Raw genomic sequence first — 22,983 nt, 5'->3', positions numbered from 1 at the left:
CTTCAGGACACCTCAGTGTGTAGTGTGACATGTGACTTCTTACATATGAATTTAATCTACTTAGAAGTTTTAATGTTTTCTTCCCACACTCCTGGGATATACGCACTCCACTTTGGAAACTGCTGACCTTATAAATGTTCAGAGAAATTGAGAAAATCAATTAAAAATGACTTGAATGCTAAAATGCTAAATATGGAGAATAGCGGAGCCTTTTTGAATCAGTGGAACCCATCTCCATGCTAAGCCAAGCCCTGAGGCTGAATAAGATTGTCTGGAGCTGCTTTTTAAAGCTCCCAGGGGAGCACTAGTTCAGCTATCACAAACCAACACTGGACCAGGTGTGGCTGCTGCATTTTCGGATGCTCACTGACAAACTGGAAACCCATTCAGAAGCTCTAGAAGAAGACTAAGCTCCAAGACAAGGTGGGAAAGAGGGAAACGATTGAGAAGTATTAGAGGGCTAATTTCTGGCAGGCACAAACATAGACACCAGAGTTGTCCAACAGGGAAAGAGGAGACCCTGAGGGAAGGACAAGAGCCTGGCATGTCCCCTGGGTCTCAATAGTCTCCATTCCTAACTCCCTCTGTAGAAATCCCTAACCCCAAGGTAACCTTGACCTCAAAGGCGGCCTGTGTCCGAAGCCCCATCCACTATGGCTGCTTTTTGCCGCTGAGATGAGCAAAAAGCATCTCTTGGTGGAGATTCCAAGGTTTTATTGCCTTCTTCGAAGTTTCCTAGCCCACAGAGGTCTCAGGAAGACTACACTGAAGAACACCGGGCATACGGTGGGGACTCCATCACTTGCACTGAGGGAACTCACTACAGGAGGACACTCACATTGAGTCAGCAATAAGAAAATACCCTCACTATTGGCATTTACATGTACATAAGTACAGAATCTGAACAAGAGTTTACAATTGGCCCGTACACTCTAGCCAAAGTAAGTTTTGATAATATCTTTTTTTTTATTAACGTTTACTTATTTTTGAGACAGAGAGAGACAGAGCATGAACGGGGGAGGGTCAGAGAGAGAGGGAGACACAGAATCTGAAACAGGCTCCAGGCTCTGAGCGGTCAGCACAGAGCCCGACGGAGGGCTCGAACTCACGGACCGCGAGATCATGACCTGAGCTGAAGTCGGACACTTAACCGACTGAGCCACCCAGGAGCCCCTAAATTTTGATAATATCAATGTTAGCACCATTAAAAATAACTCTACCCCAGAGCAAAAGCATAAGAGACTCTTAAAAACTGAGAACAAACTGAGGGTTGATGGGGGGTGGGAGGGAGGTGGGGGTAGGTGATGGGCATTGAAGAGAGCATCTTTTGGGATGAGCACTGGGTGTTGTATGGAAACTAATTTGACAATAAATTTCATATAATAAAAAAAATAATAAATAAATAAATAAATAAATAAATAAATAAAACTCTACCCCGCCCCTCTGCCTAACTCCCACCAGCTCCTTATGGAGGCTCTTTCCAAGCACAGCTGACAGCACCCTGCACAAGGCAGCACACAGAGCCACAAAGCAAAAAAGCTTTGTCCCTTGCCCCCCATCTGGGCGTCTCATTAAACCACAGCCTGAAACATGAAGATGGTTGCACCTGCTGTGCACTTGTGGATTTTCTCCCAAGACTCAGAGGGGAGTTGCCTGGAAGCAGCCATCACAGCACAATAACACGTGCTTTTTGTGTCTTGTTAAATGTTCTGTAAATGAAGATCAACCACACTCAGCTTTCTGGTGACATTCAGCTCTCTGGTGACACCCCTAGCCAAGAAGTGGCTTGCCTTCTCACTGCATAGCCTTCTGCCAAAGCCCTGTTTATAGAATTCAATTACTCGAAGCACTGATAAAATGACAATGTCTTAGGTGAGGACAGATGTTATTAATTAACATTATAATGTCTGTGGACTTTGTCTCAAGAAGAAAATCTAATTTAGTTTGCTAGTCAAACAACCCCTCCATGGTTCAAATGTTGTGAATTTTCCTACAGAATTAGTAGGAGTTAGGAGTAGACAGTTCAGACAGGACCAGCTACGTAATCTATGGCACGCTGTGCAAAATAAAAATGCAGGGCCTCTTTTCCAAAAAGCAGGGAAGAAAAGCACCATTATAGATACTAAAATATAGTGTTTTCTTTCTTCTGCAGTCTCTTTCTTGACCTGTCATGGTGTTTTTATTTGTTTTTAATGTTGTACTCCTTAGGCATGGGAATGCTTGTGAGGAGAGTGAGACACTCACTCCGAGGAGTTCTACCCTGTGACTGGGAGCATGACTGTCTGTGTAACTACTGAACTGAGGTTCTGTGCCCTGGCCAGGGGTGGAGAAGTTGAACCAGGCATCTTTCCTTCCCAGGGGCCCACTGTGGACAGGCAATCCCTAGGGTATTGTAACCTCTGTCCTGGGATATTGTACAAATCTTAGGATAGGCAATAGGCTTGCTCCCACCGAGTCACCCATTAGATGTACCATGATGTTGCCAGACTAGGGTCATTGAGATATTACTAGGTACACATATCCCCATCCTCCTCCTGCTCAGCAACTGCCCCCCCCCCCCCGGAGTGGAGGGCAGCAGCAATGGCCTGGTGGGGATGGTGAGGGGGAGATTAGGGGTGCCCAGGGTACTAGAGAGCAGACGAATAGGTAGCTGAGAGCCATTCGGCAAGGTGGGGAGGCAGTAAGAAGCAGGACTTCATGTAAAGCAAGGCTCCAAGTCTTGGTGCATTCTCCATTGACTCACTGGATTCCACTTACAAAACACAAACTCTTAGTCAAAATTAAGAGTTTCAAGATGGCAGCCATAGACTATTAAGCCCCAAGTACCCCTGAATCCTGTGTGAGTGTGCTGATCACATGTCCATGAAGTGACCCTGACTTTAGAGCTCAGATGAAAGGAAATAATTTTGATTACCTTCCCACCCCAAATACATGTTTGTAAGATTTTTACATTTATATGTTATATATATATGTATAATACATACGTGAACTTAAATATATTACAAGTAAGAAAAGCTTATATGTTTTCCCCATTTCAACTTTATTTCAGTTATGAGTTAATCAACAGAGCTGAAACTGAACTTAACAAATGTTTTCTATTTAAAAGATTTTAAGTGGAAGGAAATATGTCAAAATGTTAATAGTTCTCTCTGGGCCAAGTTATTAAAAAGTAATTTTTATATCATTGTTTGGACATTGTAGTACCTCTTTACCATGAAAATGACACATGGATTGCTTTCATAATTAGGAAAAAACCAATAAATGCTATTTTGTAAAGTAATAAAATAAACATACTTTACCTGTAGGGAGAGTACCCTGGTCCTTGGACTTTTCTGATACAACCAGTGCTCTTTCTCTCTTAACTTTTCTTAATACTTCCTGGATCATATGAATTTCAAGATTTTCCAGAAGCTTCTGAAGCTAGAGTAAGAAGTTTGAGTCACTTTCTACACTCAGCTTATACTCTGAGCTCCCAAGTCACATTCCTGCAAAAGGGTCTGGGATTAGGTGCTGTCCCTTAGCTACTCTCTCCCGGGGAAGACGAAAGGGTTCCTTTCTTGGGTTTCTAAGTACTTCTGCGACCGTAGATATACCTCTTTGGGGATCAGCATCTTTTCCTGGTCCACATCCCCACTGATAAAACATAACCTTTTATTTATTTATTTTTATTATTTTATTTTATTTTTTTAAACCAAGTTCTGCTAAATTGCAAAGTGCTCAATGTCTGAGGTGACCTCATGTGTTTGGGGGTCTCTAAATGTGGCCAGGAATTTCATGAGCTGTTATTACAAGAGAAACCCCTGGGCCTGAAACTTGATTTAGATATCAAGAGGGATTTCATGAGAAGATTAAAATTCTAAACATGACCAATAGAAAATTTTCCCAATAACCATGAACTCTTACTTTATCCATTATGCTTGTTGGGCCCACATTTCTCCCTGTCAGAGGACCCCAGGTACTAGAGAGAACCAGGATTCAGAAGGGTAAGCAAGGGGATTCGGGACTGGGATGTGTGTATGTTGGAGGCGGGGGAGCTGAATTCTCCTTGGTGTTCAGGGGACGTGAATCTCTGCATTGACACTGAAACAGCTAGAGGTTTTGTTTGCCTGTGACAGTGAGCACAGCCACATTGGGTCTATGTCCTAGGACAAAGGTAAACAAACACTTGGGAAAAGAGCCTCTCACATAGATCATCTAGCATATACCAAATGGATTAGTGCATAAATTGCGTGGTCTTACTCTCAGAAAAAAAAAAAAATCACAGGAGCTATTTTAAATACATTCCATTGCCATGGGTGTGTGTGGGGGGCAGATAATTGTGTGCCAGATTTTATGTTTTTTTTTTCAGTTTATTTATTTATTTTGAGAGAGACAGAGACAGTGCGAGTGGGGGAGGGGCAGAGAGAGAGTGAGAGAGAGAATCCTAAGCAGGCTCTGCCCTGTCAGAGCAGAGCCCCACGTTGGGCTTGAACTCATGAACTGTGAGATCATGATCTGAGTTGAGATCAAGAGTCAGATGCTCAACCAACTGAACCACGCAGGTACCCCTAGATTTTATGTTTAAGATGCTAGTGGTTATGTTCTCTATCATGGTCTTTTTTTGTGTGGTAGTCCACCTTAATTTGAGGAAAATCAAAATATGAAGATTCAGACTTACAAAATGGGAACATTAGGGGTAGTTATTTGCTTAATCAAAGCCCTACATGCCTTTAGGTACTTAGTTCCTTCTGAGCCTGTTCAGTGATTTACACACCTACAATCTACACTTAATGTCTTAGAAAAAAAACCACTTGGGTGTATCTGTAGTATTACATGCTTATGCCATAAAGCAAATTTTCAAAGTCAAATTCAAAATGGCTCTTGCATACCTGTTGAGTTTTTATTTCGATTTCTGAAGCTCCTTTAGGGGGAAGAATAGACTGACTACTTATTATGAGATCTTCAAATTCATCTTCTTTCCCCATCCGCCTAGCTATAGCTTTCATGCTGGGGTAGAGGATGTCAGTTCTATTAAAGAAGAGAGACCAAAATTAGTAAACAAACATATTTTTTCTCATTCATATTCTCTGACAATTATTTTCATTCATGTTCTGTTTCCTATCATCATGTATAAACCTCCCAACCCATTTTAGATACTCACATCGACATCTAAATTCACTATAGTTGTTGCACCCTTAGTCAATATTAAATCCTAGGCCTTTTCCCACTGGGCACATTTAATTTTTGTCTTCATTTAGTCTTCAAAATATTGACAAGTTTTGGGGCACCTGGGTGGCTCAGTCGGTTAAGCAGCCAACTCTTGATTTCAGGTCAAGATCTCATGGTCTGTGAGTTCAAGCTCTGCATCAGGCTCTGCACTGACAGTGCAGAGCCTGCTTGGGATTCTCTCTTTTTCTCTCTCTCTCTCTCTGCCCCTCCCCCTACTTGTGCTATCTCTAAAAATGAATTAATAAACTTTAAAAAAAATTGACAAGTTTTCTCATTCCCTAGTTACCAGGAAAGCTGACTGTGATAATTCATAAAATAGACCACAAGGACTATGGCACCAAAGAGAATCTTCTTATGCCCAGTAAGGTCCAAGGATGGTAAATGCTTGTTTGATAACAGACACATGGAAGAGGCAACATATCTTTTCTGACAGCTAATTCATCCCAGCCAGAGCCTGAAGTGTGAAAACACCCTACCATCCCACAGACCTAAGATCTCATGTTGCACCATATTATACCTCTGGCTGTAGTGGGTGAAACTCTCAGAGACTCAGCACTTGGGTCTAATGGGGTAGAAAGTAGGGAAGAGTTCACAGCAGCAGCATCTCCCTACCCAGTGCTTGCTGGGATCCTATGAACTAAAAAAGCTTAGAATCAGCACCATGGGAACACTTGAGAAGCACAAGTTCCCAGGGACAGAACTCTGGGTAAATGATGTACAGTATTGCTTAGTGGAACCCAGCACTGTCCCTGAATTCAGTAGAACCCAGCTTTTCCTGTAAAGCACTTTTTATAGAGACATATTGCCCAGCTTCCTCTGAGCTCGGTGGGGCTGGGCATACCAGAATTCATGGACCAAATCTCTCCCTCAGAGCAAGGGGCAGGAATGTGCCAAGCCTCAGATTCCACTCGTCCACGAGAATTTCCACCTTAGCAACACTTACCCGTAGAGTTCTGAGAACTGGTTGTGGAGGGAGACAGAACTGCCGTCCTGGCCTTGCAGTTTGAGCTGGCCCCAGTGGTCCTTCAGCACTTCCAGCTGCTTCCACAGCACCAGAAATGATCTCAGGAAAGCAAGAGACATCATCGTATTGCATGGGCCCCTCAGCAGCTCGGAGATCTTGGGGCTGCTTTGGAACTGACTTCTGAATCCTGGCACTCTGGACAAATCTGGCTGAAAGCATTATAGAAATTCTTCTTTATTGATCATAGGTCAATATGCGATGACATTTTACATGCAGCCCATGCAGAATGAACATTTTGGAGAAGGCCTATTCTCCCCAGGAGGAATGGTTTGCAGGCCTATAGCACATTTAAAGCTTAGAGAGAGTAAACATTCTTCCTAAATAGACAGTATACAGAAAAGAGGAAAATGTCTCCATTTCAGCTTCCTGCTTGGGTCTTGAACCACTCATTTTAAAAACTCTTTACTTGGGTACTAACATTTTATCTGCCTTTGAAAAACGGAGCCTTTCATGTTCAGCCTCTGCATTCTGGAAAGTGCCCTTCAACACACTTGAGATTTAATTCCCCGTCACGGTGGAGCTGTAATAAAACCTTAAATTAGGGGTTTTAGTCATTTTGTGGGTGAAGAAATGGAAACTTAAATTTACCTTATCTCCTATTCCTTCTCTCACCCTTTAAAAGTTCACATGTCTCTTAATTTGAATTTATTATTCACTAGGCAATTATACTTTAGGATTATTTGTTCATTTATTCATTGGTGCTTTCCTTAAGTGTTTGTTGAGGGACTGCTATGAGCCCTGGAGGATTAGAGGGAACAAGGTTTTCAGGTCCCCTCTCCGGCAGCCAGTGGTGTGAGGTCCAGGGTCACCCAGAGAGTGACAGACAAAATGGGGACCTGTGTCCAGGAACCTCAGCCTGATGACAGTGTCTCAGTCACAGGAAAAGGAATATTCCTTTGCAGAAAAGGTGGCAAACCTGGATCATAATGTTATGACAAGAAGGGCCTCAGAGAACATTCAGGTAACAGCACCTCAGGTGCTCAAGTTTCTTGGCTCAGAACTGGAAGAACCACCACCCAGTGTAACTGGATCCCAGATCAGTACTAGTAACATATCTAAAGAAAGGCATGGCTGCCAGAAAGAGGCTTGGTCAGAGGCAGAGTTGGCCAGCCAGACCCAGGGGACAGCCAGCAGCTCCTGCACACAGCTGACAACCCCTCAAGTGACCTACCTACTCAACAGCAAGCTAACCCAGGCACTTTCAGATTTGCTTTATCCTCAGAAAATTTTCACCAAATGACATCTTATGCAGTGGCCAAAAATATTCAACAGACCAAGGCTGAACATGGTGACTGGGAGGGGGCAGCGTAGAGGCCATGTAATTGGCCCCTCTGCTCAAAAAGCCCCAGGATGCTCCTTTTAAAGGGCTTGTGTGCAGTTTCACCCAAAGACTCAGTTAAAAAATGCCAGTTTAAAAAGCGCCTAGACTATATGTGAAGGCGATTTATTTGCTGATCTAAAAGCATCTGCTGGAGGAGCAGGGGCAGTTGGACTTTCCCCAGAGATGAAGGATGCCACTGGCAGATGCCAATATTTCTCCCTCCACCTATCCTGCTAGCACAGGTGGGTGAACTCAGATGCAAAATCCTCTCCGCCACCACCTTGCTAAGACAAGCGGGGCGATGGACTGTGGCACTATCCCCTTTGCCTTGCTGAAGCCAGAGCAGGCATCAGTGCCAACACTTCCCTGCTCCCCAGCTGGGGCAGGCAAGAGCAAGCAGTAGCAGCAGTCTCCCACTCCCGAACTAAAGCTGGTTGGTGAGCACAGGTGGTTGCAACACTCCCCCACTCACTGGTTGGGGCTGGCAACTGTGAGCAGTCCTGGCATTTTTCTGCTCTGAGCCTAAAGCCAGAATATGCACCCAGACAAGGCACTCTCCTGCTGCATTCCTAAAACCCCTGGGCACATGCAGTCAAGACCCTTTCCTGCTGCCTTTCTAAGCTGGAGAGTGTGCCCCACCCCCTACACTCTCTAGCTGCTTAGTTAAGCCAGTGGATATGTGCAATCCATACAGAGGATGCTCCTTGACTGCCTGGCCCTCAACGGCCAAGGGGGCTGACATTCCTGAGCTCCAAGGGAATATAAGAATCAGAAAGACAGTACTTGGCAGGCCACCACTCCAGGCACTTCAGACAGCCAAATGAGACACAACCTTGCCTTCCTGTGACAAAAGCCCATTTACTTATCCTGGGGCTTCAGGCTGAGGAACAGGCTTCAAGTTTTCCATACATCTAGAGGCTACAGAAGTGCTCCCAGGGAACATAAGCAGGAAGACACCATCCTTGTGCACCCCCTTCACCTTGATACAGCTCAATAAGACCTCACAGAAAGGAGTTTATATACTCGTCTAGAGTCCCACATTTTGCAACTGTCACCCAAGGACACCTTCAGATCTTTTGGTTTGGAGGCAGCAGGGATTATGACTGTGGCCCCACAAGACTATATTTGCATATTTTAAAAGCTGCTACCTGAGGGTCTGACTTCCGATTAGCCTGAAACTTGGTGCTAAATGAAATTCCTCCCCTTAGAACACTGACAGGCTCTGGTACATCTCGACCATAAGGACATTATCAATAATAAATCAAGTTGATCCAACAATCACAAAGTCGCAAGAAACAACCAAGAGCTAGGGCAAGGTTGAATGAGAACTTTCATCAACTGCACAAGAGCATGCCAAGGCTGAGAGAGGTAACTGTCTGGCCTAATATATAGAAACAAACACAGAGAGTCAAGCAAAGTGAGGAAACAGAAAAATATGTTCCAAATGAAAGAATAGGATAAAACCTCAGAAAGAGGTCATAATGCTATGGAGATAAGGATTCTATCTGATAAAGATTCAGGGTAATGGATGCTTACCAAACTTGGGAGAGGAATGGATTTACATAGTAAGGACTTCAACAAAGAAATAGAAAATATAATAGTATGAAACAGGAGCCATAGAGCTGAAGAATATAATAACTGAAAAATACACTAGAGGGGTTAAACACCAGACTGGATGAAGCAGATGAACAGGTCAGCAAGCTGGAATACAAAGTAATGAAATTCACCCAGACAGAGCTGCAAAAGGGAAAAGGAATTTTAAAAAATGAAGATAGCTTAAGAGACCTATGAGACAACATCGAGCAGAATAACATTTGCATTATAGAGGTCCTAGAAAGAGAAAAGAAAGAGAAATGGGCAGAAAACTTATTTGCAGACATAATGACTGAAAACTTCCCTAACCTAGGGAAGGAAACAGATATCTAGGTTCAGGAATACCAGAGAGTTCCAAATAAGATGAACTCATTTTAATTAAAGTGTCAAAACTTAAAGAGAGAATCTTAAAAGCAGCAAGAGAAAAATTATTATTTACAAGAGAAACACCATAAGGCTATCAGCAGATTTCTCAGCAGAAACGTTGCAGGCCAGAAGAAAGTGGCATGATATATTCAAAGTACTGAAAGGCAAAAACTTCCAACCAAGAATACTCTACCTAATGGTTATCATTCAGAATTGAAGAAGAGAGAATTTTTCAGGCAAAAGCTAAAGGAGTTCATCATTCCTAAACTGGCCTTACAAGGAATGTTAAATGGACTTCTTTAAGCAGAAAAGAGATGTCACTAATTAATAACAAATATACATACAAAAGTAAAAATATCACTGGAAAAGGTGAATGTATAGTAAAGATAATGAATTAATCACTTATAAAGCTACTATGGAGGTTAAAAGACAAAAGTAAAAAAAAAAAAAAAAGACAAAAGTAAAATTAACTAAAACTACAATGATTAGTTAAGAGATACATAAAATAAAAATATGCAAAATATGATATCAAAAACATAAAATGTGAAGGGGTGTGGTAATAAAAACATAGAGTTTAGAACATGTTCAAATTTAAGTTGCTATCAACTTAAAATTGATAGTTATATACATAGGATGATATATGCAAGCCTCAAAATAACTGTGTAGCAAAAACTCGTATTAACTACATAAAAGAAGATGACAAAGGAAACTAAACATAACACTGAAGAAAGTCATCAAACCAGAAGGGAAGAAAGAAAGAAAAAAAGGAACAGAAAGGAACTACAAAAACAGCCACTCAACAAGTAACAAAATGGCAATAAGTACATACCATCAATAATTAAAATAAATGTAAATAGGCTAAATTCTCTAATAAAAAAACATACAGTGGTTGAATAGACAGAAAATCAAGGCATATTTATATACTACCTATAAGAGACTCACTTCATAAGTAAGGACACACACTGACTGAAAGTGAAGGGATGGAAAAAGGTTATTCCATGCAAATGGAGATGAAAAAAAAAAAAAGCTGGTGTAGCTTTAAACAAAATAGACTTTAAAGCAAAGACTATAATAAAGGAAAAGCATTTCTAAATATATATTCATCCAGTGTAAAGCACCAAAAATATAAAATAAATATTAAGAGACCTAAAGGGAGAAATTGACAGCAGTACAATAATGGTAGGGGACTTTGACATCCCACTTACATCAATTGATAGATCATTCAGACAGAAAAATCAATAAGGATACATTGGTCTTAAGTGATAGAAAGAAAGCCCAAGTTAGTAAAAGGAAGAAATAATAAAAATCAGAGCAGAAATAAATGAAATCAAGACTAAAAAGATAATTTTAAAAATCAATAAAATAAAGAGGTGGTTCTTTGAAAAGATAAACAAAATTGACAAACCCTTAGCTAGACTCACCAAGAAAAAAAAGAGAGGGCTTAAAGAAATAAAATCAGAAATAAAAATCAGAAGTTACAACTGATACCACAGACATACGAAGTATCATAGAGACAATTATTAACAATTATACACAAATAAATTGTACAACCTAGAAGAAATAGACAAGTGCCTACAAATTTACAATCTTCAAAAACTGAATCATAAAAAAAACAAAAAACAAAAAAATCAAAATAGACCAATTACCAGTAAGGAGATTAAATCAGTAATCAAAAACCTCCAAACAAAGAAAAGTCCAAGACCAGACAGCTGGTGAATACTACCAAACATTCAAAGAAGATTTAATATCTATCCTTCTCAAACACTTCTAAAATATTAAAGAGGAGGGAATGTTTCCAAACACATTTTATGAGGCCAGCATTACCTGATACCAAAAACAGACAAGGACATCACCCCTTCCAAAAATCATTACAGGCCAATATCCCTGATTAACACAGATACAAAAATCCTCAACAAAATATTATCAAACCAAATTAAACAATACATTAAAAGGATCATACACCATGATCAAATGGGATTTATTTCAGGAATGCAAGCATGGTTCAACATCCACAAATCAATCAACATGATACACCACATTAATAAAATGGAGATAAAAATCATGATCATCTCAACAGACGCAGAAAAAATATTTGAAAAAACTCTCATCCATTTATGATAAAACTCTCCACAAAGTAGGTAGAGAGGAAATGCTTGTCAATGTAATAAAGGCCATATATGACAAACCCCTAGCTAATATACTCAATGGTGAGAAGATGAAAGTTTTTCCTTTAATATCAGGAACAAGACAAGGATGCCCACCTTCCCCGCTTTTATTCATTATAGCATTAGAAGTCCTAGCCAGAGCAATTAGGCAAGAAAAAAAAGAAATAAAGGCATACAAGTTGGAAAAGAAGAAGTAAAACTATCACTGTTTGCAGATGACATGATACTATATGTTGAAAACCCTAAAGATTCCACAAAAGAACATTGGAATAAATGAATCTAGTGAAGTTTCAGGGTACCAAATTAATATACAAAAATCTGTTCCATTTTTATACATTAATAACAAACTATCAGAATGAGAAATTGAGATTACAATTACACCAAAAAGAATACTGAAGAATAAACCTAACTGAGGAGGTGAAAGACCTGTACACTGAAAACTATAAGTTGTTGTTAAAAGAAATTCAGGAAGACACTGATAAGTGGAAAGATATTCCATGCTCATAGATTAGAAGAATTAGTATTGTTAAAATATTCATACTACACAAAGCAATCTACAGATTCATGCAATCTCTATCAAAATTCCAATGGCATTTTTCACAGAACTAGAACAAATAATTCTAAAATTTATATGGAACCACAAAGGACCCCCAAATAACCAAAGTAATCTTGTTGTTGTTTTTTTTTTTTTTTGAGAGAGAGAGAGAGTAGGGGAAAGGACAGATGGAGAGAGAGAGAGAGAGAGAGAGAGAGAGAGAGAATCTTAAGAAGGCTCCATACCCAGCATAGAGCCCAATTCAGGGCTCAATCTCACGACCGTGAAATCATGACCTGAGCTGGAATCAAGAGTCAGAGCTTCACCTGCTGAGCCACCTAAGCACCTTAAGACCAAAACAATCTTGAGAAAAACAAAGCTAGAGGAGGTATCATGCTCCTTGATTTCAAACTACACTACAAAGCTGTAATAATCAAATAGCATGGTATTGGCATAAATATAAACACATAGGTCAATGGAACAGAACAGAGAGCCCCAAAATAAATCCATGTATATATGATCAATTAATTTGTGACAAAGTAGGTAAGAATATAGAATGGGGAAAGGACTGTCTCTTCAATAAATGGTATTGGGAAAACTGGACAACTACATGTGAAAATTAAAACAGACCACTATCTCGCACCATATAAAAAATAAACTCAAAATGTATGAAAGACTTGAATATAAGACCTGAAACTTAAAACTCCTAGAAGAAAACATAGGCAGTAAGATCCTTAACATTGGTCTTAGTAAGGGGCATCTGGGTGGCTCAGTCAGTTAAGCTTCTGACTTCGGCTCAGGTCATGAACTGACTGTTCATGGGTTCAAGCCCCACATCGGGCTCTATGCTGACAGTGCAGAGTCTGAAGCCTGTTTCAGATTCTGTGTCTCCCTCTCTCTCTGTCCCTTCCCTGCTTGCACTGTCTCTCTCTCTCAAAAATAAATAAAGGTTTAAAAAAAAAACCCAAAACATTGGTCTTAGTGATATTTTTTGGATCTAACTCCAAAGGCAAGAGAAAAAGCAAGGTAAATAAAAGTAAAAGTAAACAGGTGGGGAAAAAACGTAAACAAGTGGACTACATCAAACTAAAAAGCTACTGCACAGTGAAGGAAGCCATAATAAAACAAAAATGTAATCTACTGAATGGGAAAAAAATATTTACAAATCACATACATAATAGGAGTTAATAGCCAAAATACATGAAGAAGTAATACAGCTTAATAATAAAAAAAAAACCAGAAAAATCATGTTAAAAATTGGTCAGAGGATCTGAATAGGTGTTTTTCCAAAGAAAACATACAGATGGCCAATAGGCATATGAAAAAATGCTTAACATCACTAAGCACCAGAGAAATGCAAATAAAAACCAGAATGAAATATCACTGTACACCTGTCAGAATAACTATTATCAAAAAGACAAAAAAATAACAAGTATTGGCAAGGATATGGTAAAAAGAGAACGCTTGTGCATAGTTGGTGGAAATGTAAACTGGTGCAGCCACTATGGAAAAGAGTATGGAGGTTCCTCTTAAAAATAGAATTGCCATATGATCCAGCAATTCTACTACTGGGTATCTACCTGAAGAAAATGAAAACACTAATTTGAAAAGATATATTCATCTCATGTTCACTGTACCATTATTTACAATAGGCAAGGTACAGAGAAACAACCTAAGTGTTCATTGATGGATGACCAGATAAAGAAGATGTGGTTACACACACACATAGAAATATTACTCAGCCATAAAAAGGAATCAAATCTTGCCATTTGTGACAATATGGATGGATCTTGAGGGTATAATGTTAAGTGAAATAAGTCAGAGACAAATGCTGCATGCTTTGATTTATATGTGGAATCTAAAAAACAAAACAAAACCAAGACTCATAGAGACAGAGAACAGATTGGTGGTTGCCAGAGGAGAGGAGGTTTGGGGGACTAAATGAGTAAAGGGGATCAAGAAGTGCAAACTTCCAGTCATAAAATTAAAAAAAAAATCATGGGGATATAATGTCTAGTATGGGGAATACAGTCAATAATATTGTATTAACTTTGTATAGTGACAGATGGTAACTAGACTTATTGTGATGATCATTGCAATGCATACACCAGACACTAATATAGTATTGTATGTCAGTTACATCTCAATTTAAAAAGGCATTATAAATAAAAAATACACAAAAAACCTCCAACTTGCCTCTGAGGAACCCAGGGCTCCTGGAACCACAGTTTTAAAGGCCCATGACTTCCATTTTAGAGACTGAGGTCTAAGAGATCACAGCACGGGTTGCACAGCGGGGCCAGGAGACCCAGGGTCCTATCTCACAGGCAGTATATATTCCATTGCCTCCTGTTATCTATGAATATTAAATACTCTTAAATAAAATAAATCATATCATTAAACTAGTTAAAATAAACCATAACTTTAAAGCAAACTTCCCTTGTTAATATATTCATATTAAGAGAAGTCTTCTCTTCCTAAGTGTTTTAAAGGATGGAAGAAGGAACAGGAGACAAGGTAAAGAACAAAGGTGGGGGACAGTGGGGGTGTCAGGGAAGGATGGCAATCCATCAAAAACAGGACTAAGAAATAGTCAACAGAGGGCCCAAAGGCCCAACATGCTTCTTGATCTTGGTACTACTTGGTGCCAATGCTTGCTTTGCAAATGCTCCATCTGAGTGGAACATCTAATTCTGTTGTGGAATTTAGATGGCACATCTAAACACTCTTCCTTTTCCACGAATTTTCCTGAAGTAGACTGGTGACTCAATTGTAGCCAATAAGACACAAGGAAAATCTATTACAAGGTTATTAGAAGGCTCTGGAGAGGATTTTCTTGGTAAAAAGATAAAGCCCTTTAGGAGAAAGCTTTTTTTGCTCCTGTTTTCATCTTACATGGATGAAGGAGACATTTTGCTGACATACCCATAATGGCAGAGTGGGAGCATAAACCAACCTGAGTGACTGCACCAACCCAAACTGCCTCATTAAGAGGCAAGTCTAAGGACTTGCTTTGCAAGATTAATACCTTTTGCTAATTTAATTCATGGCTAGTAGGACAACCTGTTACTTATAGCAGGTGCACCCTAATTGGCACAAGAGGGCATCACCTCAAAGGTGGAAAATCAGAAAAAGCTTCGGAAAGAGTGACGTGGAAGTTGAAACCTGAAGGATAAGTAGGAATTAATCAGATGATGACATAGAGAGGTAGGAGAAGGAACTTTTCCACCAGAGGGGTTAGCTTGCACAAAGTTACTGAGGAAAGAAAGCACGGTACATTTGATAAAATGAAAGAAGTTGAGGGTAGAAATATCAGCAGGAGCTAGGTAGTAAAGGGCTGGTTAAGGCATTTGGATCCTATTCTAAGGACATATGGAGGACACTGAAGGGCTGTAAGAGGGAAGGGACATAATCAGGTTTGCATTTTAAAATATTACTCTGGTAAGGGGTGCCTGGGTGCCTCAGTCGGTTAAGCATCAGACTCTTGATTTCGGCTCAAGTCATGATCCCATGGTTTGTGAGTTCAAGCCCCACATCAGGCTCCACACTGTCAGTGCAGAGCCTGCTTGGCATTATCTCTCCTTTTCTCTCTGCCCTTCCCCACTTTCTGTCTCTTTCTCTCAGAATAAAAATAAACTTAAAAAATAAAATAAAAATAAAATAAAATAAAATAAAATAATCCTGGTGAATGGCTGGAAGAAGGCAAGAGTGAATATAAGAATCTAATTAGAGGTTATGCACATAGCCTAATAGTAGGAGATGATGCTGATTCGGGGGTGGTGATGGAAGATGGGGAATAGGAGACAAACTTGAGAGATATTAAAATAACAGGATAGTAAAACTCAGTGTCTGATTATGGGGTTTGATAGAAGTCAAAGACGAGCATCCAGATTTTTTGGCTTGGGCAGTTGGGCAGGTGGTGGTTAACTGAGAGGGAATATGGAAAGAGGAGCAAGTTTTGGGCTGTGGAACAAGCTCACCTGGGGACACAGTGTCTCTGGGATGGAACAAGGAAGTTGAACGCATGAATCTGACAGGATTGAGATTCGGACAAGACAGGTAGATGGTCATTGCATGAGTTATAGCCAGGAAAGTCATCAGCAGATGAGCGTGCCTAGGGAGTGGAGTGGAACAACGTAGAGATACTGTGGAGTGGAACAACGTAGCAGATAAGAGTAGAAGGAAGCTCCAGGGCAGACTGTCAAGTTGGAATGTGGGTTTCCTGCCTCAATAGGCATGTGACTTCGGGCACATCATTTAACCTTTCTGAGCTTCAGTATTAAATGAGAATAATTAAAGCATCTATTTCATGGAATTACTGGGAAGATTAAAGAAGCTAATAATTACTAAAGCATTCTGAAAAGATCTCAGTCATAGCCAACAGTAGTATTAATAGCATTCAGGGGAAACTTCTTGATTAGACACAGAAGGCACAGTGCCCAGGGCCCACAGAATGTTTTAATTTCTTTCTTATATTTTTAAATTTTATATAGAGAGACTGTGAGTGAGGGAGAAGGGCAGGGGCGGGGGAGAGAGAGAGAGAGAGAGAGAGAATCCTAAGCAGGCTTCACGCTGGGCATGCAGCTTGATGTGGGGCTCAATCCCACGAACCTGGGATCATGACCTGAGCCAAAATCAAGAGTTGGATGTTCAACCAACTGAGCTAACCAGACACCCCTTAATTTCTTTTAAAATCAGAGGAAAAGGATACTGAGGCTGAATAAAGTGTTTTAATATATGATATTAATTTTTGTATATTAACACAGTTGTAAACTATAACTTTTAATGCTTTCTTATGGAGGAAAGGGCCTACAAAGACAGAAGTGGCTAGCGTTGTGGAAGTCAAAATGCAGCCCTGCTGGTGGTAGTAGCAGGACAGAACCCGAAAAAACAGTACTTTGAGGACTGGCAGAGGAAGAAGGGAGGCAGGAGGCAGGAGAGAGTCTATGGGGAAGTCTGAGAAGGCATGGCTACCGATGCCAGAGGAAAAGGAGGAAGGGAGCTGTGCTTTGGAAGCCAGCAGCAGGGAGGCTGCAAGAAGGATACACTGTGTCAAATGCTGACAAGGGTCAGGTTGGAGGGGCACTGAAAAGTATCCAGGGGATTTAGTGACAAGGACCATGGTGCTTTTGATAAGGGTGGTCTCAGTGGTGACAAAGCACAGTTTCTGAGGAGTGGGTTGAAGGTGAGGAAATGGAGATGGCTGCTGCAGACATCTCTCAGAAAGTTGGGCTCTCAAAAGGAGGTTCTTTAAATGGGAGCACCAGCTAGCTCACCCTGTGTCCAGACAAGTCTCTGTCTGGTTCCCACATATGTGCAGAATTGGTTCCAGTTATGACACCAAGTGGGCCAGGGGCTCTTGCTGCCTTAGAGCTCCAGGGATAAGTCCAGAGGAGGGAGTGCTCACCTAGGAGTCCATAAGGCTAGCTGAGTAACGAAGATGAGAGCCCGGGGTGCAGATGTTCACCCAGGGCCTCTGACCTACCCCTCCAGTCCTCCCAACTCCAGTCCTAAATGTGTATGACTCACAAGGAAACCCAGCCAGTTGGATTATTTGTCCCGTTTGATTTCAATGGACCTCTTACAACCTTTGTTCTGTTTTTAAAACGAAAAGAAATGAATCCGCTGCTCCCATGTGGCATTAGCCCAGTCTTGGGACGCACTGGAAGAGGCTGTCAGACAAAGGGGGAGGAAGGTCCTTCAGTACACTACAGCACTGGCCAATTAGGAAGACTGCTCACCAAGAGTACCTGTGTGTTTTTGTCCAGTGTGTCTTGCTGGGGGGATCCTCCATGATCCTCCATGATCATATGATAGTTGCTCAGAAGCACATCTTCCAAAAGCAGCTGCATGCCCACCAGCTCTCCATGAGCCACCTTCAGATCATGGTCACTCAGCCTACAGAGGCACAGCTAAAAACAAAACAAAACAAAGAACAAAATGAAACAAAACACCCATCTTGAAGATTTCTATGTATCCCTTATACATGATTTGGGGGGAGAAAACTAGGAATAATTGTGTTTACAAACCCCGCCCTCTCCACTATTAGAAAAATCTGTAAAAATCAGAGTAACATTTCTAGCCGAAAGTCCTCCTTGAACATATCAGACTTTTGGCCTTGTATGGAAGTCCATTTCCCAGCACTTTACAGTGAGTGGTATTTGTATATGGTGAATGCATAGTGTGATATCAATTTTCTTTTGAAAGTACAGATAGAGACACATGTATGCATAGGGAAAGTACTAGAAAAAATAAACCAAAATGTGAACGGTGATTGTCTCCTACTGGGGGAAATACGATTTATTTTTTTTAACCATTCTTACTATGTTACTTTAAAACACCCAAACCTTTTTAATTTTGAGCCTATACAGAAGTAAACAGTAGAGTTCCCACCACCCAGCCCTAAGAACCATCAGCCTGTGGCCAATCCTGCCCCTATCTTCATCACTCTCCACTTCTGTATTATTTCGGAGCAAATTTATGATTGATTTTCATGTTTAATACTTTTCCATATTTTCTATTTTTAAAAATGAAAACACAATATTTGCTTAGGTAATCAGGGAGGAAACACATAATTGAAAGAAATTCTCCTTATGAATCCTGCTTAAAGAGTTCTCTTCCTACCACCATTCACAGGCAGACCGGGAGTTACAGACCCCTGAGCTTCCAGCCTGGGTGTTTCTCTAAGAGGTGCAGAGAGTGACTGGAGATGGCTGGTCACTCTCCCAGGTCATTACTGGTCATGAGAATTGCAGCTGAGTCTACAACCAAGGCCCATACCAGCTGAGACCATATTCTCTTCTGTCATAAGAAAACATGACTCACCTGGTAGCATTGGATTTACAGCTTCATAATCAAACATCCTGCTTATCTCATAAATTATTCACCATTGACCTATGGACCCAATGAAACCTGCTTTGCAGTCTGCATTCAGTTCTTTCTGCCATGAGTGGGAAGAACTATCCTACCTGCATATTATACTCTAGGGTATCTGGGCTGCTACCCATAACTGGAAACAGTCCTCCATCTTCTAGAAATGCTCTCCAAGGGAATAGCACAGATGCCTAAAAGAACCAAATGAGAAACATGATAATGTTGTACTGTTGTCCACAAATAATAAATATCTTATATGAACAGGATTTCTGTGTCTGTACTCCAAAACAATGTGGGATGATTTATTTATTATATAGAAATAGTTACTGGGGCACCTAAGTGGCTCCGTTGGTCAAGTGTCTGACTCTTGATTCTGGTTCAGGTCATGATCTCATGGTTCATGAGATCAAGCCCCACATCGGGCTCTGTGCTGACTGAGTGGAGCCTACTTGGGATTCTCTCTCTCCCTCTCTCTCTCTGCCCCTCTCCTGCTGGTGTGTTCTCTCTCTCTCTCAAAATAAATAAATAAACATTAAAAAAAAGAAGTAGTTCTGGATAGAAAGTCTCTGATGATGTAGAGGAGAGAGTAATATTCTTTTTTTTTTTTTTTTTATTCCCCAAATCTGGATAAACAGAAGGGTACTTAATTAAGACTTCAGTGTAACTAGTCAGCACCAGTGTTTGGAAATTCCAGAATACCATAATAATAATGGGACACAGTTACAATCAACAAAAGTAAACTTATTCAAATGTTCTAGACATAAGGAACGTTAAAATGTTTTCCTTCATCACCATTGTGTTCCAATTCTAGGTAACAATTCAAAGCCAATGCCACAATGTTAATATGTGGGCCTCTGTCTTCTCCATATCACTGTCCAACAGTCAAGGCATGCCCTACTAGTTGTGGCATCACATGCAGGCCTGGACATAATGGACCTATCCATCTGACTCCATTCTACATTTGCAGACTTGGTACTGGCTTCGGACAATTCCTAGAATTGGAATTGATTCAGGTAGCCAGAAGCCAGGACACTTCCATCTACCTAATCCCAGGCAACATTTAAAGGCAGTAGGAACAGGACTAATGGTCATGGTCAATCTTGTATTCCAGGACTAAATGAGGGTCAAGGTTTGGACCAAGAGTCATTGCCTTGTTGCTAGGGAAGGTAAAATGGTAGGACTTACATGGGGTTGGTGTTGGCATTACTTGGCTTAGCTTTGTAACATAAAAAAATTACATTGGAGGTTTTGGAGTCAGAAGACTTGGGTTTGTGAGGTGGTTTTATTTTATTTATTTTAATACATATATTTTTTAATGTTTTTTTTTCAGAGAGAGAGAGACAGAGACAGAGACAGAGTGTGAGTAGGGGAGGGACAGAGAGAGAGGGAGACACAGAAACCAAAGCAGGCTCCAGACTCTGAGCTGTCAGCACAGAGCCCGAGTTGGAGCTTGAACTCACAGACTGTGAGGTCATGACCTGAGCCAAAGTTGGACACTTAACCCACTAAGCCACCTAGGCGCCCCATGAGATGGCTTTAAATATAGGTGGTCTATAATTTCTTTGATACTTTTCCCTTAAAATGTGGAGTTTAATTCTTCTCCCCTTGAGTGTGGGCTAAAATTAGTGACTCACTTCTAATGAATAAAATATGGCAAAAATTATGGGATGTCACTTATGAAATTAGGTAATAAAAAGACTGTGACTTCCACCTTGGGTTCTGTTTCTTGTTCTCTTTTGAATTGTTTGCTCTGGAGGAATCCATCTGCCATGCTGTGAAGAAGCCCTGTGGAAAAGCCCACATGAATAAGCTTGAAAGTGGATCTTCTGATGCCTCCCGAAAGCCCATGAGTGGGCTTGGAAACAGATTCTCCTCCAGTAGACCCTTGAGATGAGTACAGCCTGGGCCAATACCCTGATAGTAGACTGGCGAGAGATCTTGAGCCAGAATTACATAGTAAACTGCTCCCAGATTCCTGAGCCTCAGAAACTGTATGAGATGATGAATATGTATTGTTTTAATCTGCTAAATTTTGGGGTCATTTTTTATGCAGCCATAGATAAGTAATACAGTTTGTGATCTAGTGCTGTCATGAATGCCCAGCAGTCTGATCTCTGACCTGCCAGAACCTTACAGTCTTTAGTTGTAGAGGGTGGGTAATACTGTTGGTACCTAGGGAAAATAATAATTGCCAGGATTACATATGATAATACCTGCTGTAACCAGGGCTATTAAAAACTGAGCGGCTGACCTAATTTTTGTATTGTAATTGCTATTATTATTTATTAAATGGAAAAGATCAACTGTTGGTTTTGCTACCAGCTGGGAGCAGATAAGGTATTGCCCCCATTTGCTTGTTAAGCAGTTTGGAGGCAAAGACTCTGACTGGGAATAACAGCTGGCTATGGGGGCCCAGGCTGTTCTACTATGTCAATGAAGGGGAGCCAAGCAAGACTAAAGAGCACTACAACATGGAGAACCCCTGCAAAATTTAAACCAAATGGAAACAAAGTGCCAATTCCCTATGTACAACATTGTTTCTAGGTATAAAAATACTTCTTAACATACCTGGAGGCTCTGTGGATCTAGTGGCTGAGGCACGCTGAGCTGTGAAGCAAAAATGCTCTTCACGAGAGAGTTGCTCAGTGGTGGCAATCCATGGTACATGCCGTCTGTAACAGACTGGTAGGCAGAAGCATTTCCAGTTGCCAAAAATGTTCTTCTACCAAAACATGGAGGGAATCTCATTAAAAGCAGTTACTTAAGCTTCTGAAGCTCAAAACTTTCTTCAAAGTTACTATAGCAAGATAATATTTTGAGATAAACACAGGTTTCCTCCTCAATGACCTCATCCTTCATCCTCCTTTCTTTACACACTGCCCTTCACTCTCATGATTCACAACCCTTAAAGGGAAAGGTAGATATATTATAGACTAGCATTGTCCAATAGAACTTTATACAATGTGGAAATGTTCTTTTTTTTAAAAAAGTTGATTTATTTATTTTGAGAGAGAGAGAGAGAGAGAGAGTGCAAGCACATGTGTGAGCAGGGGAGGGGCAAAGAGAAGGAGAGAGAGGATCCCAAGCAGACTTCGTGCTGTTAGCGTGGAGCCCAACTCGGGGCTCAATCCACAAACTGTGAGATCATGACCTGAGCCGAAACCAAGAGTTGTATGCTTAATCAACTGAGTTACCCAAGCAAGCGCCCCGCAATATGGAAATGTTCTGAGTTTGATTGTCCAGGATGGTAACCACTAGCCACATGTGACTGTTGAGCACTTGAAATGTCGCTACTGTGATTTGAGGAATTGAATTTTAAATTTTACTTCATCTAAGCCAATATCAATTTGAGACTTTAAATTAGATAGCCACATGTGACTACTGCATTGGATAACTCAGCTGTAGCTCTAGAACAAAGATATGGATTGTTGAATTATTTTAAGACAATAGCAGAGACAATTCTTGATATGCAAAACCAAATTTTTAAAAAAAATTTTAATGTTTATTTATTTTTTAGGGAGAGACAGAGTGTGAGTGGGGGAGGGGCAGAGAGAGAGAGAGAGAGGGAGACACAGAATCTGAAGCAGGCTCCAGGCTCTGAACTGTCAGCACAGACCCCAATGTGGAGCTTGAACTCACAAACCATGAGATCATGACCTGAGCCCAAGTTGGTCACTTAACCGACTGAGCTACCCAGGTGCCCCTGCAAACCAAATTTTAAATTAAATAATAAAACTTTGGGGTTTGAGAGAGGAAGATTTTTGTTTTGTTTTGAATAAAACTTGGTTTTGCATATCAAGAACCAAAAATCCTGAAGACTAGTGCATGAAATTTATACCATTAAGTTGTAGAGAAGGATGTATGCATGATAAATTACAATGACATTTTTTTGTTCAAA

The 22,983-nt window shown here is 40.6% G+C and overlaps 1 protein-coding gene across 6 annotated transcripts in view; it reads right to left on the bottom strand.

Moving 5' to 3' along the window:
- The window catches only part of LOC132667472 (uncharacterized), a 177,155-nt gene that overhangs the window by 33,947 nt on the left and 120,225 nt on the right, over positions 1–22,983 (bottom strand). For 4 of the 6 annotated variants that reach the window (XM_060616336.3, XM_060616334.3, XM_081795770.1 and 1 more), the window contains 6 exons: positions 21,654–21,807; positions 19,181–19,276; positions 17,954–18,124; positions 6,152–6,381; positions 4,869–5,007; positions 3,300–3,420 (listed from right to left, as the gene is read on the bottom strand). In XM_060616336.3, the coding sequence (XP_060472319.3) occupies positions 3,300–3,420; positions 4,869–5,007; positions 6,152–6,381; positions 17,954–18,124; positions 19,181–19,276; positions 21,654–21,807 (911 nt within the window). The remainder of the gene's footprint in view (positions 1–3,299; positions 3,421–4,868; positions 5,008–6,151; positions 6,382–17,953; positions 18,125–19,180; positions 19,277–21,653; positions 21,808–22,983) is intronic. The other 2 variants (XM_060616339.3, XM_060616340.3) reach the window with 1 other exon arrangement.

This window comes from Panthera onca, chromosome B2 (assembly GCF_046562875.1).
Source record: "Panthera onca isolate mPanOnc1 chromosome B2, mPanOnc1 haplotype 2, whole genome shotgun sequence".
Taxonomy (NCBI): Eukaryota; Metazoa; Chordata; class Mammalia; order Carnivora; family Felidae; genus Panthera; species Panthera onca.
Note: the sequence above shows the minus strand (reverse complement) of the source record. Positions and strands in the feature narration are given on the sequence as shown.